A 26,297-nucleotide genomic window follows, 5' to 3' on the forward strand; every position below is an offset into this window, starting at 1 on the left:
GAACAAGTAAGAAACAAACTTGACTGCGCGCTACACAAAGGGCAGTCAGAATCCCACCCAGGCCTTGGGGCTTCTCTAAGCCTCCACAGCCTCTCTCGCCTGTCCTTTGTCCACCAGCTTCCTCCTGACTCATCTTCAGGCTCCATCCCTCCCCCCCACCTCCAATCTCTTCCGGGCAACTTTGTTCCCCAACACCAACGGAACCCGCCATCCCAATTATTTCGAAGTCCAACCACCAGCCTCGGCTGATCTCTCCGGGCCTGCTCTTATCGAAGGCCACCACTTTCAAGCTTTTTAAGTTCCAGGAATTCACCCTTGTCTTGCCTGTGCTTAAGTGTCCCATTCTCCCACCCCCATGAATTCCTGGAGAAAAGGACTGGAGCTCAGTAACATTTATCACGTAGGTTGTTAAAAAGCAGCAGCGGCTTATGGGCAGTGTTACAGACAGAATTGTGAAATCTTCCCCGGGGCTTCTCCCGAGCCAGGACGAATTCTCATCCAGCTGGATCCGGATGCTTTACCGCCTCGTAGTGCTCTGCGGGTTTCTGCCCGCATCCTCACGAAGCCTCCAGCTGCCTCTCCCGGCGCGCTCTAACGTGCAATGGACGAAGGAGACGAGCAGCGCAGTTCTTTCCGCTGCCGGACCAAACGGCCAACTTCACGACCCCTCCTGGCCGCACGCATTCTGCAGGAGAGGTGGCGCCGGCTTACCAGGGACCGCGGGGACCCCGCATCCTGGACCCGCTGCGGCCTGAGCTCTCAGGAAAAGGGAAGGGTGCAGGCGCCCGAGAAACGTGGGCCCGGAGGACCGCGAATGTTTTCTTAGTATAGAGCCCCTCGCATGACGCCACCAGGAACCTAAGGCTGCCTCCCCGCCGCCGGACCCACAGGTGCCCCTCCCTGCCCTGGCCTCGGTTCGCCCGGCCTCCCTCCCTCCTTCCCTCCCGTGCTCCTCTCGGAACAAACAGCCTGCAGTTCCCGCAGCTGCAGCGGGAGCCGCGAAACGCGCGCCGGGAGCGAGCCCCGGAGGGGGCGGGCGGCGCGGGCCGGAGCGGGGCCCGGGCGGGACTCGGGAGCTGGCGCCGCTCCCCGCGCGCTCGGGCGCCGGGCCTCTCCGCGCTGCCTTCCTGCGCCCTCCCTCCGGGGGGGGGAGGGCGGGGGCGCAGGGCGAGGCTCGGGCCCCTCGGCGGCACCCCCTCCCCGGGCAGGCGCGGGCGGAGCCCAGCCCGCCTCAGCCGGCCGCGGCGGGAGCGGCTCGGCGCCGCGCCGCGGGCAGCGAGCTCTGCATTCGAACCTCCCTCGCAAAGACAGTCTCCGCCCCACAATGCACCGCGGCGGGCAGCCTTTGAAAAAGCGGCGCGGCTCGTTCAAGATGGCGGAGCTCGACCAGTTGCCTGACGAGAGTGAGTAGCACCTCAAAGCACCCCCCCCCCTTCCCGCCGGCCGCCTGCCCCGCGCCTGCACCGGCCGGGACGTGTGGCCGTGCCCTCCACCCGGCAGGTAGGCTGCCTGCCAGCCCCACCGTGGTCCCCTAGTCGTCCTACTCCGGGGCTGCCGCCGCGTCGCCGCCTTTGTTATGGTGTCTGTGTGTTGGTTTCTGGGGTTATGTGAGCGCCAGGGCCGGAAGCCGAAAGCCCAGGAGTCCAGCGTGTGCCGGGCGGAGGCGGTGGCTGCTTCCCTGGCCCGACTCCGGCCCCCGGCCGAGGCGAGGGAAGAGCGGCCCCCGGACGCCGGGGCTGTCCTCGCCGCCTGCACCACTCGCCCGGCGCCGAGAGACGCCCGCCGGGTTATGTAACTCGCCGGGCTGGGGGGCAGAGGGCGGGCTTGGGCTGGGCACGCGGTGGTCCCAGCCCCTTCTTCTTGTCCCGGCCTCTGATCACGACCTGTCACAGCTCCTACCTCTGCTGGCGCCGATGATCTCCACCGTCCCCCACCCCACCCCACCCATCGCTGTGTCCACCCCTGGAAGTGTTTCCGTGTCAGAGGCTTGGCCCCTTCCCCTGGGACCACAGGTGGCCGTGGAGCTTTGCGGAGATACCCCAGACGGTCTCCCCATCCCAGACTGCTCTGTGCGTCTGTGCCTTCAGAGTCCTAGGGGTCCTCCTGACACTTGGGTGCCACCTGCACAGCACACAGGGTCGGTGCCTTACCTGACACCCACTCCAAACGCTGGCCCAGGTAGCTGCACCCTGCCCCTGACAGCCCGGACGCGTGTGCCCACCGTGTTGAGCAGGGCAAAGCACCAGTTCTAAGACCACCAGTGGTCTAAGGACAATGGAACCTTATTTTGTGATTTTCGATATTGCATAAATTATATAAAAAATTTTAATTACAAAATGGTCCTGAATCCACACATACTGTTCAGTGTATGTATACATATCATTTGAGAGGGTTTTCGTGTAACAGATAAGCTCATCACTGTGCACAAGGCACATAGATTTTAACAATGAGAGCTCAAGATAGTGCCAGTTCTGTTTTCTTTGTGAGGTCAAGTGTGAAGTTAAAAGTTCAGATTGCCAAGCTGGTGAAAAGTTGTATTAAAAAGTGTTTTAAATTTCGTCTAGACCAGCACTAGGTCCCCAGAGAACTTTCTCAGTGATGGAAATAGTCTCTTTTGTGATGTCCCACAGGGCAGCCACTGCAACTGTGGAACACTTCAAGTTTGGCTAGCTTGACTGAGGAACTGGATTTGAAATTTTGTTTCATTTTAATTAAATGGGAAATAGTTATATGTAGGTATTGTACGGGCGGCCCAGACTTGGTTGCAGACCATCCTTGAGTTTTATTACAGCCCCTGGGTTGGAGACTGCAGTTGCTCGTGATTTAAGGTGCCTGCAAATACAGGTGGGCCTAGTGAGCAGGCCGAGCTCAAAACCTGCAGCCTTGTTCCTCTCCTACTTGTCTTCACTGGGAAGATGTCTTACCATCCTCTTAGAAATCACAATCAGTAGAGCTGGTATTTTGGTTACTATAGTAATTCTGTTGAAATGAGAGGTGTTTTAAGTGACTTTCTTATTAGGAATATTTGTCATGTCATCATCAGACACTTTATTGAGAACTTACTGTGGAACTTTGTAAGGATTGAAACTTACACTAGGGTTCACATTCCAGTCACACTTTAAAACTGTATAACCTAATCATTTGGGTTACTTTGTGATGTCTCTAGCACATTGCAGGATGTGTGTATGTATAGGGGGTGTCTTGTTTAACTAGACTACAGCTTTGCTGAAAGGAAATTGCTTTACCTTTTGTTACAAAGTGCCACAAATCAGCTATACATAAGTACTTGATTTATATGGAGTTGATTGTAGAGTTATGGGCGTTACTAATGAAACTGGAGCAGGGAACCGAAAAGGAAAAGTAGTTTCAATTTGGTGCTAGAAATAGCAATGTTTTTTGACAACTTTGGTGAAGGAAGCTAGGTAATGAACTAGCTGATAGCCACTATAACATTATCAATAATAAAAACTACCATTTATGGAGTACTTACTATTAGCCAGGTACTTACTATTAGCAAAGCATATTATGTATTTGCTCAGTTAATTCCCATTTCAATTATGTAATGCTAGATTTTATAGATGAGGAAACTGAGGCTGTCTTTGGCCCAGCTCTTTCCTCTGAGCTCCCAGCCTTGGTATCTCTTGCTTTGTCACATCTTCTTTTAGATGCCCTCAAAGCTCACAGGTTGAAAATCTACCTCTCATAACATAATCCCATCCCGTATATACGTACTTCCGGTGGAGCCTGTCTTAATGAATGGTTCCTCTGTGCATTTGGCAGTCAGAAACCTTACAGATTATCTTTGGCACTCCTCTCTCTCCCTCTGATTTCCCACGTTTAAACCTTTACCAAATCTTGTAACTTTGTGCCTTCAGGATGTCTCAGTTCTACCTATTTATCATCACCGTAGCCCAAGCTGTCACCATCTCTTCTGTAATCACTTCAACTTCCAATTAATTCATTTCCTCCCCACATACCCACAGCTGGAGCAATCCTTTGGAAATGTTTAAAACCCTTTAGTAGCTAGCTACGAGACCTTTCGCTGGCTGAGACTGCACATCCCCAGCTTCATTTTGTAGCACTTTGCCTCTCACTCTGGCCCTTGGAGTTAATTGGACCTTTCCCTTCCCGTTGCTCGCCTGGCTCCCTTTTCTGCAGTGCCTTTGGATGTGCCATTCTTGCTGCCTACAGTGTTGTTCTCTCTCCCCACTTCCAGTTAACTTTTACTTACTCTTTAGGCCCCATTGTAAGCTGCTTTGGAGAGCTCTTTCCCATCCTACCTGACTAGATTTGGTCCTCTTTAAGTCTTTTCAAGCCACTATGTAATTTAGTGACAGCTGTCACCATTGTGACATATATGTGTCTATTTGGTTAGTAGACCCTCCAGAGCAGGTACTGTTCCCGTATTCCTAGTTCTGTGGATGACACCTGGCATTGGTAGTCCTCAAGCACTATACCCCTTCTGTTGTTCAGGCTCCTTGAGTACGCCAGCTTCTCAGGGCTTTTTACCAGCTGTTTGTTCTGCCCAAACTCATTGCTTGGACTTCTGCTCTCACGGCTAGATCTTTTCAGCTGTTCCTTCTGAAAGAGGTCTTCCCTACCTACTGCGTGTAAAGTAACCCTCCACATGGAGATCACCCTGTTGATTTCCTTTATAGCAGTTGTCATGAGTAGTAGTAATTGTTTTCTGTGGTCTCTTTTCGCTAGAATGTAATCTCTGAGAGCAGATGTTTTGTCTGATTTGTTCCTTGGCATAACCTCAGTCCTTGAATAGTGTTTTTCACAAACATTCACTACATATTTGTTGAATGAAGAGTGCACATAAACCAGTTAGAGTTGAATTCAAACTTAATCAGATTCACCTGTCTGGGAAGTTCATGTTCTTAACCTAATAGGTTCTTTTTGATTGATCAAAATAATTCCAACAGTAAACACTATATGAAAATTAGCTATGTAGTGTGTGCACTGTTCTAAGCACTGTTAATACACAAGGATACTTTAAAAAGTTCACGGAAAATGGAATGAAAAGTTAAGTTTATTTTGGTGCAAATATATTTCTAAATCCACAGAAATTTTTCATAATATGCATTTTCCCTGAACTTATTTTATTTTTTAAAGATTTATTTTATTTATTTGAAAGAGTTACAGAGAGAGAGACGTCTTCCATTCTGTTGGTTCACTCCCCAAATGACCACAACAGCCAGAGCTGAGCTGATCTGAAGCCAGGGCCTTCTTCCGGGTCTCCCATGTGGGTGCAGGGGCCCAAGGACTTGGGCCATTTTCTACTGCTTTCCCAGGCCATAGCAGAGAGCTGGATCAGAAGAGGAGCAGCCGGGACTTGAACTGGTACCCATATGGGATGCTGGCACTGCAGGCTGGGGCTTTAACTCGCTGTGCCACGGTGCTGGCCCTCCCTTAACTTTCTGAAAACTTTTGCTTATTATCCCACTTAATTTCTATTTTTAAAGGAAGAAACAGCAGCATAGAGAAGTTAAGTACTTGCTAAGGTAACCAAGAAAGTGGCAGAGCAAGATTCAAACCCAGCTAGTCTGAATCTAGAACCTATACTCCTAACCACTGTACTATACTGCCACTCAAAAAAAATCTGGAGTGGGCATTGTGGCACAGTGGGTTAAGCCCCCAGGTGGGACACCTTCATCCCATATCAGAGTGCCAACTGGAGTCTGATCCAGCTCACTAGGAAATAAGTGGAAGATGACTCAGGTACTTGAGCCTCTCACATGGGAGATCTGGATGGAGTTCCTGTTTTTTTTTTTTTTTTTTTTTTTAAAGATTTATTTATATGAAAGGCAGAGTGACAGATCTTCCATCTGGTGGTTCACTCTCCAAATGCCTACAACAGCCAGGGCTGGTCCAGGCTGAAGCCAAGAGCCAGGACTCCATCCCATACTCTCACACAGGTGGCAGGGACCCAGGTACATGGACCACCATCTGCTGCCTCCTAGGAAGTTGGATCAGAAGCAGAGTAGCAGGGACCTGGCAACTGAACTGGCACTCTAGTATGGGGTATGGCATCCTCAGCTGCATCTTAACCTGCTGAGCCACAACAACCAACCAGAAAAGAAGTTTTAAAGGTGATAGGTCAGAAGCCCTAAAGTGTGGTTTATACAGGGATGGGTTTCCTTGTAGCTTTCAGATCTCTGTTCAGATACTACACTTCAGAGAAGCTAATCACAAACACCTGATATAAATATAATCTTTCATCCTATCATGCCCATTCCATACTCACTGTCTTCCTGCTTTATTATTTTTCTCCCATGGTGCTTATCATCACCTGATGTGTATTTGTCTCCCTTCAAAACTATATACCCTCCACAAGAATTGGGACTTTTGCTGTTTTGCTTGCTCTTGTACCCTCATTGCCTGGAGCATAGACTGGCATGCAGTCAGCACTGCTTACCACTTTTTTCTCAAATGAACTATATTCCTTTGGTAACTTCATGGATATGTGTATTTTGTACTTCTGCTGCTTCCCAGTTGTATTGTTGAGGCTTCTTAAGATTTTACAGTATTCTCCCAAACCCCCTCACCCTTGACTTCATCTGCCTTTGGTTTAAACTTCAAAAAAGCTTTTTTTCTATTGATTCTCCTTCTCCCCACACCTATAGATGCTGTCCATTGTTCATGCTGAAATCTTTAGTCCGATGTTCGTCAAAGTGGGTTGCCTGTAACAAAATTCTCCAAGCGCTTTTTTAAGCAGTGCAGATTCTGCATGCATGGGGAGCTTCCTACTAATTCTCATAAACACTGCAGTTTGCCTTGTCTAGTGAACCCTTCCTGCTTTAAGCTAGCCCCTCTTGGCTGTTCTGAGGATCTTGAAGTATTACACATACCTGCCTTCTAGGCTTGGAAGGGACTTGTTGCCTGCTATGGCAGTCCCTAAATCATTTCTACTGTCTGTTTTCTCTACTCCATTACCTGTTCTGATCTTTGCCTCAATGAATGTCAGATTCCTTTCTCTCTTCCTCCAGTGCCAGAGCATGAATGAAGATACAGAATTACTTCTGTCCCTACTGTTTCTTTTTCCTCTCTTTTTACATTTTGCTGTCTCAGAATGGTCTCTACTTCTCACAACTTAAACAAGACTCCCAAATGTCTTCTGCACTTCTTCCCTGCCCTGTCTGGGTTCTGGTCTGTAGTTGTACTTGTCTACTAGTTATTTCCAGGAGCACAGTGGTATTTTCCAGTACCACTTCAATCTCAATATTGCTAACTAAACACATCTCTTTTTTTCTCTTCCTGTTGATTATGAAATAATTGTTGATTTATCTTTAATTGCAGGCTCTTCAGCAAAAGCCCTTGTCAGTTTAAAAGGTAAGAATTACAGTGTTTTTAGGTGTGCCAGAAGCTAGAAATTTAATTCATAAGATTAATTTGGATATCATGTTTCTTTTTTCCTTTTTAAGTTGATTCATTATAGCTTTTAAATATTTTCACTGATAGCTTTAGCTATCAGTGAAAGAGTTTTATTTTGGGGGCTGGCTTTGTGGCATATGCCTGAGATGCTGGCATCCATATGGGCACACTGGTTTACTTCCTTGGCTGCTCCACTTCCCATTCAGCTCCCTGCTAATGGTCTGGGAAAAGCAGTGGAAGATGGCCCAAGTGTTTGGGCCCCTGCCACCCACATGGGAGACCCAGATGAAGCTCCTGGCTTCAGCCTGGCTCAGCCCTGACTGTTGCAGCCATCTGGGGAGTGAACCAGCAGTTAGAAGATCTGCCCCCACACCTTGTGTATATCTCCCTTTTTCTGTGTAACTCTTTCAAATAAATAAATACTTTTTTGAAGATTTATTTATTTATTTGAAAGACAGAGATACAGAGAGAAGAGAGATAGAGATATTAATCTTCTATCCACTGATTCACTCCCCAGGTGGTCACAACTGCCAGAGCTGGGCCAGGCTGAAGCCAGCAGCCAGAAGCTTCTTTGGGTCTCCCACATGGTTACTTGGGCCATCTTCCACTGCTTTGCCAGGTGCATTACAAGGAGCTGGATTGGAAGTGGAGCATGCCCATATGAGATGCTGGCTCTGCAGGCGGCAGCTTAACCTTCTATATCTTAGCACTGGGCCCATAAATACATTTTTTTTTTTTTAAAGCTGCTGCCTGCATTGCCAACATCATTGATTCATACTTCATGTGGGCAATGGTTTGAGTCCTGGCTGTTCCACTTCCGATCAGGCTCTCTGCTATGGTCTGGGAAGGCAGTAGAAGATGGCCCAGGTCCTTGGGTCCCTATACCCATATCGGAGACCCAGAAGAAGCTCCTGGCTCCTGGCTTTGGATTGGCATAGCTCTGGCTGTTGCAACCATTTGGGGAGTGAACCAGCAGATGGAAAACTTGCCTCTCTCTCTGCTTCTGGCTCTCTGTAACTCTACCTTTCAAATAATTAATTTTTAAAAAATTATTCTTTAAAAATTCATTTTCTTTTTGAGATACAGGGAGACAGAGATCTATCTACTGGTTTGCTGCCCAAATGCTCATAACAACCAAGGCTGCGCCAAGTTGTAGCCAGGACCCCAGAACTTCAGTTCAGGTCTCTGATACTCATGGCAAGGACCCAAGTACTTGAGCCATCACCTGCTGCCTCCCAGGGTGCGCATTAGCAGGAAGCTGGATGAGATGCAGAGGAGTTGGTGCTTTTACCAGGCACTTGATATTGGATTTGGGTGTCCCAAACAACGCCTTAACTGCTATACCCTATGCCTATTCCATTTGGCAACTTTCTTTTTTTTAAAAGATGCATTCATTTATTTGAAAGGCAGAGTCACAGAGAGGCAGAGGCAGTGAGAAGAGAGGTAGGGAGGAAGAGAGAGAGGGAAGGAGGGAGGGAGGGAGGAGTCCTCCTCCATCTGCTACTCCACTCCCCAGACAGCCGCAATGGCCAGAGCTGTGCTGATCTGAAGCCAGGAGCTTCCTCTGGCTGTCCCACTTGGGGCCCAAGGACCCAGGCCATAGTGGAGAGCTGCTTCGGAAAAGGAGCAGCCGGTACTCAAACCAGTGCCAATATAGAATGCTGGCACTGCAAGTGGCGCCCCACCCGCCACGCCACACAAAGTTGCCCCCCAGCAACTTTGAATTTATATAATTTTGTAGGAGAATTGGCCTTCAGTATAAATTATAAAGAAAAAATTATTCCAAAAATTAAGAATTTTCTAACTAAATATTCCAGAAAGATCTTATTTAGATTTTTTTTTTTTTTTGACAGGCAGAGTGGACAGTGAGAGAGAGAGACGGAGAGAAAGGTCTTCCTTTGCCGTTGGTTCACCCTCCAATGGCCGCTGCGGCTGGCGCGCTGCGGCAGGCGCACCGCGCTGATCCGATGGCAGGAGCCAGGTACTTCTCCTGGTCTCCCATGCAGGTGCAGGGCCCAAGCACTTGGGCCATCCTCCACTGCACTCCCTGGCCACAGCAGAGAGCTGGCCTGGAAGAGGGGCAACCGGGACAGAATCCAGCGCCCTGACCGGGACTAGAACCCGTTGTGCCGGTGCCGCAAGGTGGAGGATTAGCCTAGTGAGCCGCGGCACCGGCCTTATTTAGATTTTTTAAAAAAGATTTTATTTACTTATTTGAGAGGTAGAGTTACAGATAGTGAGAATGAGAGAAAGGTCTTCCTTCTGTTGGTTCACTCCCCAGATGGCTGCAATGGCCAGAGCTGCGCTGATCTGAAGCCAGGAGCCAGGAGCTTTTTCTGGGTCTCCCAGGTGGGTGAGGGGCCCAAGCACTTAGGCCATCTTCTACTGCTTCCCCCGGCCATAGCATAGAGCTGGGTTGGAAGAGGAGCAGTTGGGACTAGAACTGGCGCCCATAAGGGATGCTGGCGCTGCAGGCAGAAGATTAACCTACTGTGCCACAGCGCTGGCACCCTTATTTAGATTTAAAGCATTTATTAAACAACTGTACTGAGCCATATGCTTTCATAATAGTTCGGTTTTAAGATTCTTGACTTTTCTAAGTAATGATGCAAGTTTCCTGAAATAAAAGGATGGTACTTTGGTCTTTCTGAGAAGAAAATTAGATGTATTCCATGGTTTTTCTTGGTAGGTACTTTAGACTACCCCACTTCACATAGTTTAACTTTTATTATAAAAGTCTTAAGGTTCTACTGGGTTGGGGGCTGGCCTTGTGGCAAGCTGGTAAAACAGCTGCCTACAATGCTGGCATTTCATATGAATACCAGTTGCAGTCCTGGTTCAGTCCCGGTTCCACTTCTTTTTGTTTGTTTGTTTGTTTATTTTTTGACAGGCAGAGTGGACAGTGAGAGAGAGAGACAGAGAGAAAGGTCTTCCTTTTGCCATTGGTTCACCCTCCAATGGCCACCGTGGCTGGTGCACTGCGGCCGGCGCACTGCGCCGATCCGATCCGATGGCAGGAGCCAGGTACTTCTCCTGGTCTCCCATGGGGTGCAGGGCCCAAGTACTTGGGCCATCCTCCACTGCACTCCCTGGCCACAGCAAAGAGCTGGCCTGGAAGAGGGGCAACCGGGACAGAATCTGGCGCCCCGACCGGGATTAGAACCCGGTCTGCCGGTGCCGCAAGGCGGAGGATTAGCCTAGTGAGCCGCGGCGCCGGCCCGGTTCCACTTCTGATCCAGCTCCCTGCTAATGTGTCTGAGAAAGGAGCACAAGATGGCTAAAATACTTCGGCCTCTGCACCCATGTGTTGGACCCAGGTAAAGCTCCTGGCTTTGGCCTAGCCCAGCCCTGGCTATTGTGGCCATTTAGGGAGTGAATCAATGGATGGAAGATCTCTGTCTTTTCTCCTTTCTCTGGAACTGTGATTTTTCAAATAAGTAAACAAACAAAAAGATTCTACTGGGTAGATAAATTTGGAACCAAGTTAAAATTCTCAAAGGCTCAGAGAATATTTAGTCTTTAAAATTACCATGTTGTGTTTTAGATTGGTGATTTATTAGATTATGTCCTTGTAGCTTGAAGAGACTGCTCACTCATCTTCCAGAATGCCTCAGCTTCTTTGGCTAGCAGGATCAGCTCCATTTCACCTCTTTCTTTTCATGCTTCTTAAAATACACATCTGAAAAAATATTTCATGATCTAATTTTTTTCCAAAGGTTCATTTATTTGAAAGCAGAGTTACAGAGAAGCAGAGGCGGAGAGTCTTCCATCCACTGGTTCACTCCCCAGATGGCTGCCAATGGCCAGAGCTGTGCTGGTCTGTAGCCAGGAGCCAGGAGCTTCTTCTGAGTCTCCCACATGGTTGCAGGGGCCCAAGCACTTGGGCCATCCTCCACTGCCCTCCTGGGCCACAGCAGAGAGCTGGACTGGAAGAGGAGCAACTGGGACAGAATCTGGCGCCCCAACCAGGACCAGAACCTGGGGTGCTGGCGTTGCAGGCGGAAGAGTAGCCTATTGAGCCGCGGCACCGGCCCTCTTTGTTTTTCATAATATGTCTAATCAGTTACTTGCTACATTTTCCTGGTTGTGCACAGCTTTGAAGATAGTTCTTTCAATTAATAAAAACATCATACTAATTCCATTTTCAGATGTTCAGGGTTTCATATATTGAAGCCAAAAGCATTTAGAAATATGCTCTAAATTCAAGGTTAGAAAGGGCTTTTTCCGTTTTCCGTTGCCTGCCCTATTTTCAGTCAGAGTTGTACCAACAATTATAAGATAGCTCCTGGGCCAGCGCCACGGCTCACTAGGCTAATCCTCCACCTAGTGGCACTGGCACACCGGGTTCTAGTCCCGGTCGGGGCGCCGGATTCTGTCCCGGTTGCCCCTCTTCCAGGTCAGCTCTCTGCTATGGGAGTGCAGTGGAGGATGGCCCAAGTACTTGGGCCCTGCACCCCATGGGAGACCAGGAAAAGCACCTGGCTCCTGTCTTCGGATCAGCGCGGTGCGCCTGCTGCAGTGCGCCGGCTGTGGCGGCCATTGGAGGGTGAACCAACGGCAAAAGAAGACCTTTCTCTCTGTCTCTCTCTCTTTCACTATCCACTCTGACTGTCAACAACAACAACAACAACAACAAAAAAAAAAAAAAAAAAAAAAGAGAGAGAGAGAGCTCCTGGCAATTGGAGTTGAGGGATTATTAAAAGCCAACAAGAAAAAAAAGGGCCAGCATTGTGGTATAGCAGGTTAAGCCACCAGCTGTGATGCTAGCATCCCATAACGACACCAGTTTGAGTTCTAACTGCTCCACTTCCAATCCTATTCCCTGCTAACATTCCTGGGAAAGCAGCGGAAGATGGCCCAAGTGCTTGGGCCCCTGGAACCCACATGGGAAACCTGGATGAAGCTCCTGGTTTCAGCCAGGGGTCCTACTTTGCAGCCATCTGGGGAGTGAATCAGCAGATGGAAGATCTCTCTCTGACTCCCTGCTTTCTAACTCTGGGTTTCAAATGAATGATTGAAATTTTTTTTTAAAAAGGGAAGCTATATGTTTCTGTGTAGACATTTAATACTTTCAAGATGCATTGCCCTATCAAATTATTAAGGAAGATGGACAGAATTAAGGAGAGATTTTTTTCATGTAATAATCTAAAATTGGCACATCGGTAAATATTTCATATGTATTGCTATTACTAAAAAAGTAATGTTCGTAATATGAAACCCTTTGAATTAAACTTAAATTTTATTAGTATTACTTATTCATTACAGAGGGAAGTTTATCTAACACATGGAATGAAAAGTACAGTTCTTTACAAAAAACACCTGTTTGGAAAGGCAGGAATACAGGCCCTGCTATGGAAATGGTAAGGAACGACTTTTTCTTACACTTTAAAATATAGCTAAACTGTATTATTGTCACATGTAAGTTATTAGAGTACAGTGTTTCTTTTTTTTTTTTTTTTTTTTTTTTTTTATTGTTTTTATTTTTTGACAGGCAGAGTGGACAGTGAGAGAGAGAGACAGAGAGAAAGGTCTTCCTTTGCCGTTGGTTCACCCTCCAATGGCCGCCGTGGCCGGCGCGCTGCGGCCGGCGCACCGCGCTGATCCGATGGCAGGAGCCAGGAGCCAGGTGCTTTTCCCGGTCTCCCATGGGGTGCAGGGCCCAAGCACCTGGGCCATCCTCCACTGCACTCCCTGGCCATAGCAGAGAGCTGGCCTGGAAGAGGGGCAACCGGGACAGAATCCGGCGCCCCAACCGGGACTAGAACCCGGTGTGCCGGCGCCGCTAGGCGGAGGATTAGCCTAGTGAGCCGCGGCGCCGGCCTAGAGTACAGTGTTTCTAAGGTTTTTTTCCTCCCAGCCTCAAGAATTTGAGTTTTTAAGTGTCATGGAGTAATATTTGATATTATTTAATAAGTTGTAGATAGTGATAAGCTGGTCATCATTAAGTATTTGTTAAGTAATTATTTCTTTAAATTGGGAAAAAACAAACTCTTGCATCCCCAAATCATACATTTTTTTAGATATACAAAAATGTTACATGAGTCTGGCCTTTGTGAAAATATATATAAATAGTGGTAAGGTAGAACTGTCTTGTGTAGGTCAAGGCTAAATACATTTAGAGGTGGAAAGCAGAGAAATATAACTAGCATGATTAACAGTTTTCAGTCCTTACAAGTCAATAGTGAAGCGGGCCTGGAGGTGGGATAGCAGTAGTCATAGTAGCTGGGGCAGCTGATCACAGTGAATGTGAGGGACTTCCTCATTCTGTCAGTTCCATCTGTCATTCCATTCTTCCTCTCTGTCCCTGATTAAGAGAGGGGGCAGGGTAGAAGGGACTTCATGTCAGACCTATGGAATGTTGAGACCTATGTGTTAGACCTATGGAATGTTGAGACTCTGAGTAGTTTTAATTTCAAGGGTCCAAACCTCTAGTCTTGACCCAATTGGATACTGCCTGTGTGTTATACTAGCCCCGTGCACCCGACTGCCTTTTAGATAGGCATGAAAGTATATCTTTAGTGGGAGGAGAAAGCTTTGAAAAGGGAAGTAGGTCTTACTGTAATATTATTTCTGTTGTTTGTTTCTATTAATGAAACTTCTGAACCTAGGGTAGACTGACATTTTTCAAGTTACAGACCCTTGAGTGTATTATATGCTTTTGGTAATTAACATTTTCTTTTAGTTTTACAGGTAACTCTTAAGTATTTTTATCTTGTATTTTTATTTACAAATGGAAATTTGGTTAACAATTTAAAAAAAATCATTTGAGAGGTAGAAAGATGGAGGAGGTAGGTGGGGAGGGAGGGAGAAAGGGAGAGAGATGACTTCTATCCTTTGATTCACTCCCTAAATGCCTGCAATGGCCAGCTGGGCCAGATCAAAGCCAGAGGTTAGGAATTGGGTCTCAGTCACCTACCTGGGTGGCAAGACTCAACTGCTTGGGCCATCACCTGCTGCCTCCCAGGGTGTGCATTAGCAGGGAGCTGGTATTGGGAACAGAGCTGGGACTCAAACCCAAGCACTCTGATATGGGACGCTTACATCTCCAGCAGCATCTACTAGGCCAGATGCCTGCCCATTTAACAGTTTTTGACAGCTCACCTGGTATAATATTATATACATTTAGGCTTACTTTTCCAGAGAGATTTAGTATCTTTGCCCCAGCCTAACCCTAAGCAACAGACATATCTTCGTAGTACACCCAACTAGTATTAATTGAAGTGCTAACATAATTTGAACTGGAATTTCCAGAACTTATTTCCTTATCTTTATTATCAAAGGCTGCCAGTGTACTAAGGAGATTTGGGTTCTAGTTAAAGTTTAATCATCAGTTAGATGTTTCACTTGTAAACAAATTACATAAATATATATCTTATACTTCCTAAGTCTAAGATTATTTAACATTTGGCTTTTTGTGCCTTGTATTACCCATATTTAGTTCTTCCTTAATGCTGATAATCCAGAGTTATTTTCCAAGTATATTCCAAGTATAAAATTATATTTTGGATCAAAAGTGGGAAGTGTTCAGCTTTTTCATTAAATAAAAAAATTTCTATGAAGCCTTTCAGAAACTCAAAAAGAAGTCGACTCTTTTCTGATGAAGATGACAGACAAATAAATACAAGGTCACCTAAAAGAAACCAGAGGGTTGCAATGGTTCCACAGGTATGTTTGCTAAACTTTTGTTTCATGCAAAAGGAAGTAAGCAATTGCTCCACATTATAAAGGTTATTTGTTCTGTTACATTTTGAGTAACAAGTTTTTTTTGTTTTGTTTTATTTTGTTTTTTTTAATCGGTACTGCTGCTTGGCTCCTATTTTGGTTAGCTAGAAAATGTCATTGATTTCTTGATTCATTTTAAATCAGAGTAGAAAACCAGCTGTCAATTCTACATATGCACACCTTTCTCTTAAGCAGGAAGATAGTAGACACTACTGAAGTGGATTCGACAATATAGAATCAGTTTGGAATTTGACATAGAAATAAGAGGGGAAAGATGTTTTACTTTGTCACTGGGGGAAGTATGTTGAAGACTTTGGTTATCCAAAAAGGGAAAACATAGCATGAAATCATTTCTTTTTTGTTTATTTTTGGCATCTTTTATTTATTTGTTTTTAAGTCATTGTGGACACGTAAGAAGGGAATGAAAATTGGATGAGGAGATAGTAACTTTAAGGATAATGTAGAGTGGGCATTTGGCACAGTAGTTAAGATTCTGCTTGAGATGCCTGCATCCCTTAGTAGAGTACCTGAGTTTGGGTTCTGCCTCTATTCCTGATTGCGGTTTCCTAATAATGTACACCCTGACAGCAGCTGGTGATGGCTCATACTGCCCAAATGGGAGACCCACAATGAATTCAAGGCTTTTGGCTTTGGTCTTGCCCATTCTTGGCTGCTGTGGGCATTTGGGGAGTGACCCAGCAGATGGACGCTTTCTTCATGTGTCTGTCTGTCTCTCTCTCTGCCTTTCAATTAAAAAAATTTTTTTTAATTAGGAAGGATAATGTAATTTTTCTGTCAAATTTATGACTTCTTATATAGTCATTCTCAACTTCTTTCTCATTATTTTCTCAAAAGTGTTATAAAACAAGATTTTCTAAACACAATTTTTTAACTAAGGACTTGGTATCAAATAAATTAAAGGAATGACCTGCCCTCCCCCCAAAATGATGTACCTTTATGATAATTTCAAACAATAAAATATTTCATGTTCTATATAATAAACAAAAATATATCAAACTTTTTAAACATCAAGAACAAGTGTACATAACATTTGACCTGATTGAAGCCAAAACACAATGAACATTTCTTGGCATGGTAGATATTGGATACGAGATTGAATGACTACAGAAGTAGTTAACAATAGCTTGACTTTGGAAGAGCTACATTATTAGAATGATGTAGATGATTCACAAACGTAAGAACTCTGGTCTTTATGAAACTTTCCTATCCCAACCCTGTCCGCTGCATTCCTTCCCAGGTACGTCATTCCTACTAGGACTATTTTACAAAGTCCTTTCTACTTCTGAGCAATACAAGACAAACATGATATGAGACTTCTTTAAAAATGTGAGTTTTTATATCCTCTGAGTTTTCTCTAGTTTTTTTTTTTTTTTTACTTTCAAAGTCAGAGACAGAAGAGATCTTTTATTCACTAGTTCACTCCCCAAATGCCCACAACAGCCAGGGCTAGACCAGGCCAAGACCAGGATCTTAGAACCCATGCAGTGACCGAGACTCAAGTATTAGAACCATTATCTACTGCCTCCCAGGATGCATATTAGCAGGAAGCTGGATTGGAAGTGGAATAGCTGGGACTCCAACCAGGCATTCCAATATGTGAGGCGAACCAAGTGGGGACTTATGCCACTATGCCAAACACCTGCTCCTCTTTACTAGTTTTAATATCCCTAGTATTTTTGGTCTTCATTTACATGATGTGACTTTTTCCCTTGCCCGTCTAGTTCTCTAAATCCATTGCATTTTGTCTGTGTGTTTATTTAAATACCATCCAGAGCAGTTATGAAAAGCAAATCTTTTACTGATTCTTAGTATTTGCCAGGTCATGATGTAAGCATTTTGAATGCATCTGTTGATTTAATCTTTTTTTTTTTTTTTTAATTATTTTTTTTTTATTTTTTGACAGGCAGAGTGGACAGTGAGAGAGAGAGACAGAGAGAAAGGTCTTCCTTTGCCGTTGGTTCACCCTCCAATGGCCGCCGCGGCTGGCGCGCTGCGGCCGGCGCACCGCGCTGATCCGATGGCAGGAGCCAGGAGCCAGGTGCTTCTCCTGGTCTCCCATGGGGTGCAGGGCCCAAGCACCTGGGCCATCCTCCACTGCACTCCCGGGCCACAGCAGAGAGCTGGCCTGGAAGAGGGGCAACCGGGACAGAATCCGGCCCCCCGACCGGGACTAGAACCCGGTGTGCCGGCGCCGCTAGGCGGAGGATTAGCCTAGTGAGCCGCGGCGCCAGCCTGATTTAATCTTTAACCAGGAGATTGGTTACTATTATATTAGTCCCCATCTTCTTTTTTTTTTTTTTTATTTGACAGGCAGAGTGGATAGTGAGAGAGAGAGACAGAGAGAAAGGTCTTCCTTTGCCGTTGGTTCACCCTCCAACGGCCGCCGCGGCCGGCGCGCTGCGGCCGGTGCACCGCACCTATCTGAAGGCAGGAGCCAGGTGCTTATCCTGGTCTCCCATGGGGTGCAGGGCCCAACCACTTGGGCCATCCTCCACTGCACTCCCGGGCCACAGCAGAGAGCTGGCCTGGAAGAGGGGCAACCGGGACAGAATCCAGCGCACCGACCAGGACTAGAACCGGTGTGCCAGCGCCGCAAGGCTGAGGATTAGCCTACTGAGCCGTGGCGCAGGCTTTTTTTTTGACAGGCAGAGTGGACAGTGAGAGAGAGAGACAGAGAAAAAAGTCTTCCTTTTGCCGTTGGTTCACCCTTCAATGGCCGCCGCGGCCGGCGCACCGCGCTGATCCGAAGGCAGGAGCCAGGTACTTCTCCTGGTCTCCCATGGGGTGCAGGGCCCAAGCACTTGGGCCATCCTCTACTGCACTCCTGGGCCATAGCAGAGAGCTGGCCTGGAAGAGGGGCAACTGGGACAGAATCCGGCGCCCAGACCTGGACTAGAACCCGTTGTGCCGGCGCCGCTAGGTGGAGGATTAGCCTATTGAGCCACGGTGCCAGCTAGTCCCCATCTTACAGATGGAAAATGGATGCTGAAAAGTTGTCTAACTTCAGATCATGAAGTTAGGAAGTGACGGCTGAGAGTACAATGGCAGGCATCTTATCTGCAGAATCCTGCTTTCTAACAAATATATGCAGGGGCAGGTGTTTGGTGCGATGGTTAAGACAGCACTTGAGATACCCACACACTATGTTAGAGTGCCTGGATTTGAATCCTAGTTCTGCTTCTGATTCCACCTTCATGCTAATACAGACCCTGGGAGGCAGCTGTGATGGCTAAGTAGTTGGATTTCTGCCACAAATGTGGGAGAGCTGAATTGAATTCTAGGCTTCCCGCTTTGATCTGGCCCAGTCCTAGCTATTACAGGCATTTGATCTAGTAGATGGGACCTCTCTCTGTTAAATAAATAACAGATATCTTTATTGAGATGTAATTCACATATCATAAATTAATATGTTCAAAGTGTAGTTTAATGTTTTTTAAATACATGCACAGAGTTGATCAACTATCATTATGTTAGTTTTAGAACATTTTCATCACCCTGAGAAGAAACTTTGTACCTGGTGTCAGTTACTGTCTATTTTTCAATCATTTAATAATCCCTTAGAAGTCTAATTGCTATAACAAGGATGTTTACATTAAAATTTTGGAAGATATGGGATAGGAATTTGGCATAGTGGTTAAGTCACCACTTGGGACTCTGGCATCTGATATTACAGTGCCTGTTTGGAATCCTGACTACTCTGCTTTCAATCTAGCTTCCTACTGGTTTGTACCTTAGAAAGCATATTGGGATCCTGCCACTCACAGGGAGACCTGGTTGCCGAGTTCAGTCTGCTGGCTTTCACCTGGCCCAGTCCTGGCTGTTGTGGGTGTTTGGGAAGTGAACTAGATGGAAGATCTCTGTCTCTCTGCCTTACAAATAAAATGGAAATAAATAAATTAATAAATTAATTAAAAAGCAAACAGGTAACACTGAATTATCCTAAGTAAAATGGAAGCCTAGTTTTTTTTTAAAAGGTACTATCAAATAATCTATCCATAAAAGTTTTAACAATTTAACAGTGTGAATATGTTTCCCCAAACTGATCAGTTACATATACTTTTATTATATATTATTAGAGAGAATCACCAGTGAGCTGCCAATACCCTATTTAAAAATCTGCTCAATAACTCAGTAGAAAGCACTTTATGTGATAAGTAACTTAGTTGTTATTTAGCTAAACATCTCCTGGCTTACAGACTTTTTCTTATGTTAAAAAGTTAATTTTATAAATATAATGTGGTATCCTGGGCTGGGTTCTGGAACAGATAAAAGACTAATGAGAAAACTGATGAAATCCAAATAAAGTCTATAGTTATTAATACTAATTTTATACTGTACTAAAGTCTATAGTATTGTACCAGTTTTGACAAATATATAACATGGTTATTTAAGATATTGATATCAGCAAAAGCTGAGTGGAAGACATAAGGGAACTCCATGCTGTCTTTGCAGCTTTTCTGTAACTACAGTTTTTCCAAAATAAATTTATAACAAAAAATGAAAAGCTAATTTTGATCTCAATTTACCATCCTGATCTTCTGTATCACTCACCTAATGGTAACCACCCTAACTAGGTTTATTATTGTAGGTTTCATATATAAATATACACACACACACACACACACACGTATATATATGAAATCTTAAGACTTTTTTATACTTATAGAACTTTGTTTTCATAGAATATATATTAATAGTATTTTCATTTTGAATGTCTATTTTAAAATTACATTTAAAGTATCATTTTCATGATAATTATGGCATGCATCATCCTATAATTTTTTTTCCTCCCCGAAAAGTCTTTTTTTGAGATTTAACCATTTTGATTGAGATGGACTGTCAAATAGGGTTCAACATTTAATTTCATTTTATTGTATGGTAGTCAGTCTTACATGAGACCATAATTTATTTATAAATTCTTTATAAATTATTCTATTTAAACAATGTCTAAGGTTTACTCTTGCAAACAATGTAGTGAACATCCTGAGCATGTTTGTATAAATTTACAAGTTTTTTTTCTGGGACCAATGCCTAAAATGTGGAATTGCTGGAATATATGATATGCACATTTAAAGTTTTTAAAGTACTGCCAAATTACTCTCCAAAGAAATTGTACTTGTTTATATTTACTACCAACAATATATCAGTTCCCATTTTCCTGAATGCTTGCCAACTCTGTATATAACCAAAATGTAGATTTTTGCTAATTTGATACATTTAGAAATAACCTCTCGCTTGTTTAAGTTGGCATTTCATCAGTGAGTGAGGCTCAGACACTTTTCATATGTTTAAAAATTATTTCTTTTTGTAATTACTTTTTCATTTTTCTATTGGATTGTTGGTTATTTTAGTTTGTAAGATTTTTATACATAATAGAGTATTAGAAAGAGTCTGTATATTAGTTGTAATTTTTTTCCAGATTCTGTGGTTTGTCTTCTGGCTTTATTTCTGTATTTCTTTCAATAGGCAAGATTTAGAAAAATTTTAATGTCAAATATAACCTACTTTCCTTTTTATAACTTCTTTACCTTCCTTAAGTAAATTTTATAGTTCTAAAATTCTCACTTTTTTATTTCATATTTTTAAAATATTTAAATATTTAATACATCTGGAATTTATTTTGGAATAAGGAATGAGGTAAGACTACAGTGTAATTTTTTTTCCAGAGGTCTATTTAGTTGTCTTGGTAACATTTATTGAGTAATCCATCTTTTATACATGATTTCAAAATGCTGTCTTCATCACAAGCTAAATTGTTCCATGTAGCTAGAATGACTTAAGTCTTTCTATGTCTAGGCTGTCTCTGTAGATGCTTGTATTAAATTATTTTAACATGACCTTATATTGTTTCAATGTCTGATAAGACATTATTTGTTCTTTTAGGTTTTGCTTAAGTATTTTTTAAAAAAATTTATTTATTTGAAAGAGTTACAGAGTGAGGTAGAAACAGAGAGAGGTCTTCCATCTGCTGGTTCACTCCCTAGATGGCTGCAACGGCCAGAGCTGCACCAATCTGAAGCCAGGAGCCAGGAGCTTCTTCCTGGTCTCCTGCATGGGTGTAGGGTTAGGGACTCTGGCATCTGACACTTGGGCCACTTCTACTGCTTCCCAGGCCATAGCACAGAGCTGGATCGGAAGAGGAGCAGCCGGGACTAGAACCGGCGCCCATATAGGATGCCAGCACTTCAGGCCTGGGCTTTAACCAGCTGTGCTTCAGCCCTGGCTCCCTAAGTATTCTTGGACATTTATTTTTCATATGAACTTTAGAATTAGCTTGAGTAAGAAAAAAGTCTTGTTGGCATTTTTATTAGGATTGCATAATATTTTAAGTTAATTTATGGGAAATGGGATATATGTAGTATTGAATCTACCTATCCACCTATCCAAGAACTAGTTGTAGTTGTACTTTTTCAAGTCCTTAAAATCCCTCAGTAGATTTTAAAAGTTTTTCTCTGTCAATCTTTCAGATTTCTTAAATATATTCCTTTATGTTTATTATTTTGTGTCAATTTTTCTGTCATTAAACAATATTTTTTCTGTTGTCTGACTAATTCTCATTTGTAGGTTGAGAAGAGTGTTTTTTTTTTTTTTGGTAAATACTAATTTTTACTTATAAACTTTGTATTCAACTTTATTAAATTCACTTCTTGTTTTTAATGAATAGTTGATTTTCTTAAGTTTTTGGGGGCAGTCATAACACCTGCAAATAATAGTAGTTTTGTAATCTTTCCAGTTTTTATTCCTTTCATCTAATTGAGCAGTTCCTTCAAAACAGTGTTTAAAAATAGTGGTAGATTGATATCCTTTTCAGTTTTTTGTATTTTTTAAAAATGTATTTATTTATTTGAAAGTCAGAGTTACACAGAGAGAGAAGGAGAGGCAGAGAGAGAGAGAGATCTTCCATCCGCTGGTTTACTCCCAGTTGGCTGCAATGGCCAGAGCTGTGCTGATCCAAAGCTAGGAGCCAGGAGCTTCCTCTAGGTCTTCCCACATGGGTGCAGGGCCCCAAGGACTTGGGCCATCTTCTACTGTTTCCCTGGCCATAGCAGAGAGCTGGACTAGAAGTGGAGCAGCCAGGACTCGAACCGGTGCCCATATGAGATACCGGCACCACAGGTGGTGGCTTTACCCACTATGCCACAATGCTGGCCCTATTTTTTGTATTTTAACATTGAATATGATACTGATTTTTGAATTGAAGTGGGAAGAAATGTGTTTTATCAAGTGTCTTAGTACATTTTCTGTTGCTATTACATTTTGTGAACACCGACAATTGATTAATTTATAAAGAAAGGTTTATTTTGGCTCATGGTGCTCATTGATCTGATGGTCTGGTAGCCTGATGTTGGCATTTGTTCTGGTTCTGGTGAAGGCCTGTCTACAAGATCATGGCATGGGGCCAGCACTGTGGTGCAACCAGTTAAGCTGCAACCTGTGATGCCAGGATGTCATTTGGGCACCAATTTATTCCTGGATGCTCCGCCTCTGATTCAGCTCCCTCCTAATGCATCTTCGAAGACAGCAAAGGCTGGCTCAAGTGCTTGGCCCCTGCTGACTACATAGGGTATCCAGATGGAGTTCTGGGCTCCTAGCTTTGGCCTTGCCCAGCTTGGGCTATTGCAGCCCAAGTGAACCAGTGGGGAGTGGATGGAAGAACCACTGATCGACTCTTTTTCTCTCTCTGGCTCTGTCTGTCAAATAAATGATTAAATCTTTTTTTTTTTTACAAGAAAGATCATGACATTACAGAGGGTATGATATGGTGAGACAAAGCAAGGATGCCAGAGAGAGCTCACTTTTACAAGATAGCTACTTCCTTCATAATGCAATCCATAATCACCTCTTAAAGTTTCCATCTCAAATATTGATGACATGTGACTTTGAGGATTAAGTCTCTAGAATGACATTTTAGAAACTTTTAAAGCATAACATGAAGTTAAAGTATCTATTTTATTGGTTGGTTTAGCTAAAGATAGGTCAATTTTGTTGATCTTTTCAAAGAACCTTTTTTGAAAAAGATATTTCATTTATTTACCTGAAAGGCAGAGTGATAGAGAAAGCACACACAAGTGAGCACGAGGAGCCTTGAGCTCCATCTGGCAGGATCCCAAGTCCTTGACCCATCCTCCACTGCCTTCCCAGTGGAGCATCCCTTGTTAGCAGGGAGCTAGATGGAAAGCTGAGCAGCCAGGATCAAACTGGCATTCAGATATGGGATGCATTCCTGGTGGCAGCTTAGCCCCCTATGCCATAACACCAACCCCTTTTCAAAGAACTTTTGATTTTACTGATTGTTTTCCTATTTTTCTATATTATCTTTTTTTAAAAAATATTTATTTATTTATTTGAAAGGCAGAGTTACAGAGAGGCAGAGGCAGAGAGAGAGAGAGGTCTTCCACCTTCTGGTTCACTCCCCAGATGGCTGCAACGGCCAGAGCTGCACAGATCCCAAGCCAGGAGCCAGGAGCTTCTTCCAGGTCTCCCATGCGGGTGCAGGGGTCCAAGGACTTGGGCCATCTTCTGCTATCCCAGGCCATAGCAGAGAGCTGGATCAGAAGAGGAGCAGACGGGACTAGAACAGGCACCTATATAGGATGCTGGCGCTTCAGGCCAGGGCGTTAACTCATTGTGCCACAGCGCGGATCCCTTTATATTGTCTTTTATTCTGCTCTAGTTTCTTGGGGGGGAGGAGGAGTGTGGAAGTGTAAATTATTTGATATCTTCTTTTCTAATAAAGACTTAAACTTTTTTTAAAGATTTATTTATTTTTTTATTTGAAAGAGTTACACAGAGGAGAAGCAGAGAGAGAGAGAGAGAGAGAGGTCTTCCATCCAATGGTTCACTCCCCAGATGGCCTCAACGGCTGGAGCTGTGCTGATCCGAAGCCAGGAGCCAGGAGCTTCTTCCCGGTCTCCCATGTGGGTGCAGGGGCCCAAGGACTTAGGCCATCTTCTACTGCTTTCCTGGGCCATAGCACAGAGCTGGACAGAAAGTGGAACAGCCAGTCTCGAACCAGTGCCCATATGGTATGCCAGCACTTCAGGCCAGGGTGTTAACCCACTGTACCACAACGCCGGCCCCAAGACTTAAAAGGACAGTTACAGTTGTAGTCTGTAAATTTTCCTCTAAGCGCTACATTAGCCTTATTATTTAACTTTTAATATATTGTACCTTTTTCAGTCATTTCATCTATTTCTATTCTATGAAACTTAAAATTGGTATTCAAATTATTTTAACATCCAGCAGAGGTGATCATAGGGCTTTTCTTAGATTATTAATAATAATAGATTGTATTAATCTGATACTGGATCATCTTGATATCTGAATTCCCCTGGGTTGTTTTGTTTTCTTTTAATTTCATGATGTTCATCTGGTAAGATTTTTTTAAAGAGTTTTAAAATCCATATACATGAGTGATATTTTCTGAAGTTTTATGGTAGTTTGGCAGATTTTGTTATCTGTGTTATGCTGGCTTTATATAGAGTTGGGAAGCTTTTTTTTTTTTTTTAAATGATGCTTTTAATGACCTAAAACATTTAAGTAGTCTTAGAGTTCTGTGGTTTGGTATAGAATTCACAGAGGAAACCTTCTGGGCCTTGTGACTGCTGGCATGTTTGTTCTCTCACTTTCTTATCTCTATATGTGTATATGTCTCTGTCTCTCTCATAGTAGTCTTTTGGTCTGTGAAGTCAAGGGATATTTCGTGTAAGTCTTTCCTTCCAGCATACCTAACTTGGAAATTTATTGCAGTTCAAACATCGTGGAGGCAAATAACTCACATTTCTTATCAGAATATCTTATGAAACTAGTGGCTTTAACTTTCTAAAAAATAATCAGGGAGGCAGTGTTTGACCTAGCAGTTAAGAGGCCATTGCCCCAGATTGGAGTGCCTGGATTCGATTGCTGTCTCTAGCTCGCAATTCCAGCTTCCTGTGAAGGCACACCCTGGAAGGCAGCAGGTGATAACTCGGGTACTTGAGTCTCTGACACCCATGAGGGTGAGTTGAGCTGAGTTCTTGACTCTTGACTCCAGCCATTGTGGACATTAGGGGAGTGAACCAGCAGATGAGAATTCTGTCTCTCCCACTCTCTCCATATCTTTACTTCCTCAGGTAAGTAAACGAAATTACTAGAATGTTTATTTGTTAAGCAATAACAAAAAATTCCATGTTGAATCGTTGTGAGTAATTATCAGTTTACAGATATACTCAATGTTAAAAATGTTCATTTTTACTTGCTGGAACTGTTATTAATCTCTGTTTTTTATTGCATAGAAATTTACAGCGACAATGTCAACACCAGATAAGAAAGCATCACAGAAGATTGGTTTCCGATTACGTAACCTCCTCAAGCTTCCCAAAGCTCATAAATGGTGCATATATGAGTGGTTCTATTCAAATATAGATAAGTATGTATCATGGCTATTACTTGGACTAGAAATTTAAGTTTCTCAAATGTTATAAGCTACAACTTTTTTAATAGGTCTAATTTGATCCTTTTTCTCCTTGAGTCTGTTTTCCTATTTCTTCTTTCCAGTTCAGTTTGTTTTTATTTCTCATGTTTTTCTTCCTTCCCCTTTTTAGGGAAGAAGCTATATATTTTTGTGAAAAATTAAATGAAAGCATACTTTATATATTATAATTTATAAAGACTATGGAGATAACCTAAGCAGAACACCTTAACTTGCAAAGAATGAGATTTTTTTTGGAAATCTTGAAATTTTATGTCCTAGTATAAGAGTGGAGAAATTGTTATTCATGGTAAAGATAACTCAAGAATTTTAGGAGAGTATTCTTTCTAGTTTGAGGATAGTACTTAATTAAGCACTTTATAAATGTGTAAGTAGAACATAGTAAAAAATTTGGCTGCAATCCAGTTATTCAACAACAGAATTTACTGAGGAAACATTCTGATTTGTAATCCGTATTCATATGCCCATCACTGGGGCTTACTTTGCTGGCTATTTAGCTTTACTTCTTTTCTCTGCTTTCCAAACCAGTTGCCTCCTCTAAAGCTTGTGAATCTCATGAATATTCATATTTCAGTCCAAAGCATTTATGTATCATTGCTAAGACTGGGTCCTGGTTTCCCAAACTCATGAATAGAGGTTTTTTGTTCTTGTCCACAGGTTTTCTGTAGGTTTTCTGTAGAGCTTTCAACATGTCCTTGTGTGATCT

The 26,297-nt window shown here is 43.5% G+C and overlaps 1 protein-coding gene and 1 long non-coding RNA gene across 10 annotated transcripts in view; one reads left to right on the forward strand and one right to left on the reverse strand.

Annotated features, from left to right (window-relative positions):
* Positions 1-377: 377 nt before the first annotated feature.
* On the reverse strand, positions 378-1,941 carry LOC138844954 (uncharacterized). Of its 2 annotated transcripts, none has more exons than XR_016218896.1 (2): positions 1,900-1,941; positions 378-685 (listed from the first exon to the last, which is right to left on the reverse strand). It is a non-coding gene; the product is annotated as an uncharacterized LOC138844954 (long non-coding RNA). The 2 variants fall into 2 exon arrangements; XR_011381470.1 differs by lacking the exon at positions 1,900-1,941 and adding an exon at positions 1,523-1,747.
* Positions 931-26,297, forward strand: part of LIN9 (lin-9 DREAM MuvB core complex component) — a 79,190-nt gene continuing 53,823 nt past the window's right edge. Inside the window, exons 1-6 of one of the 8 annotated variants that reach the window (XM_070055390.1) lie at positions 1,348-1,403; positions 7,303-7,335; positions 12,643-12,737; positions 14,938-15,042; positions 16,358-16,446; positions 25,395-25,528. In XM_070055390.1, coding sequence (XP_069911491.1) covers positions 25,410-25,528 — 119 coding nt within the window. In that variant the 5' untranslated portion in view covers positions 1,348-1,403; positions 7,303-7,335; positions 12,643-12,737; ... (1 more) ...; positions 16,358-16,446; positions 25,395-25,409. Of the gene's footprint in view, positions 1,501-7,302; positions 7,336-12,642; positions 12,738-14,937; positions 15,043-16,357; positions 16,447-25,394; positions 25,529-26,297 lie in introns of all 8 variants that reach the window. The other 7 variants (XM_070055388.2, XM_089311451.1, XM_070055392.1 and 4 more) reach the window with 7 other exon arrangements.

The sequence above is a fragment of the Oryctolagus cuniculus genome, chromosome 13 (assembly GCF_051225735.1).
Source record: "Oryctolagus cuniculus isolate XC-2025 breed Fujian yellow rabbit chromosome 13, ASM5122573v1, whole genome shotgun sequence".
Lineage (NCBI taxonomy): Eukaryota > Metazoa > Chordata > Mammalia > Lagomorpha > Leporidae > Oryctolagus > Oryctolagus cuniculus.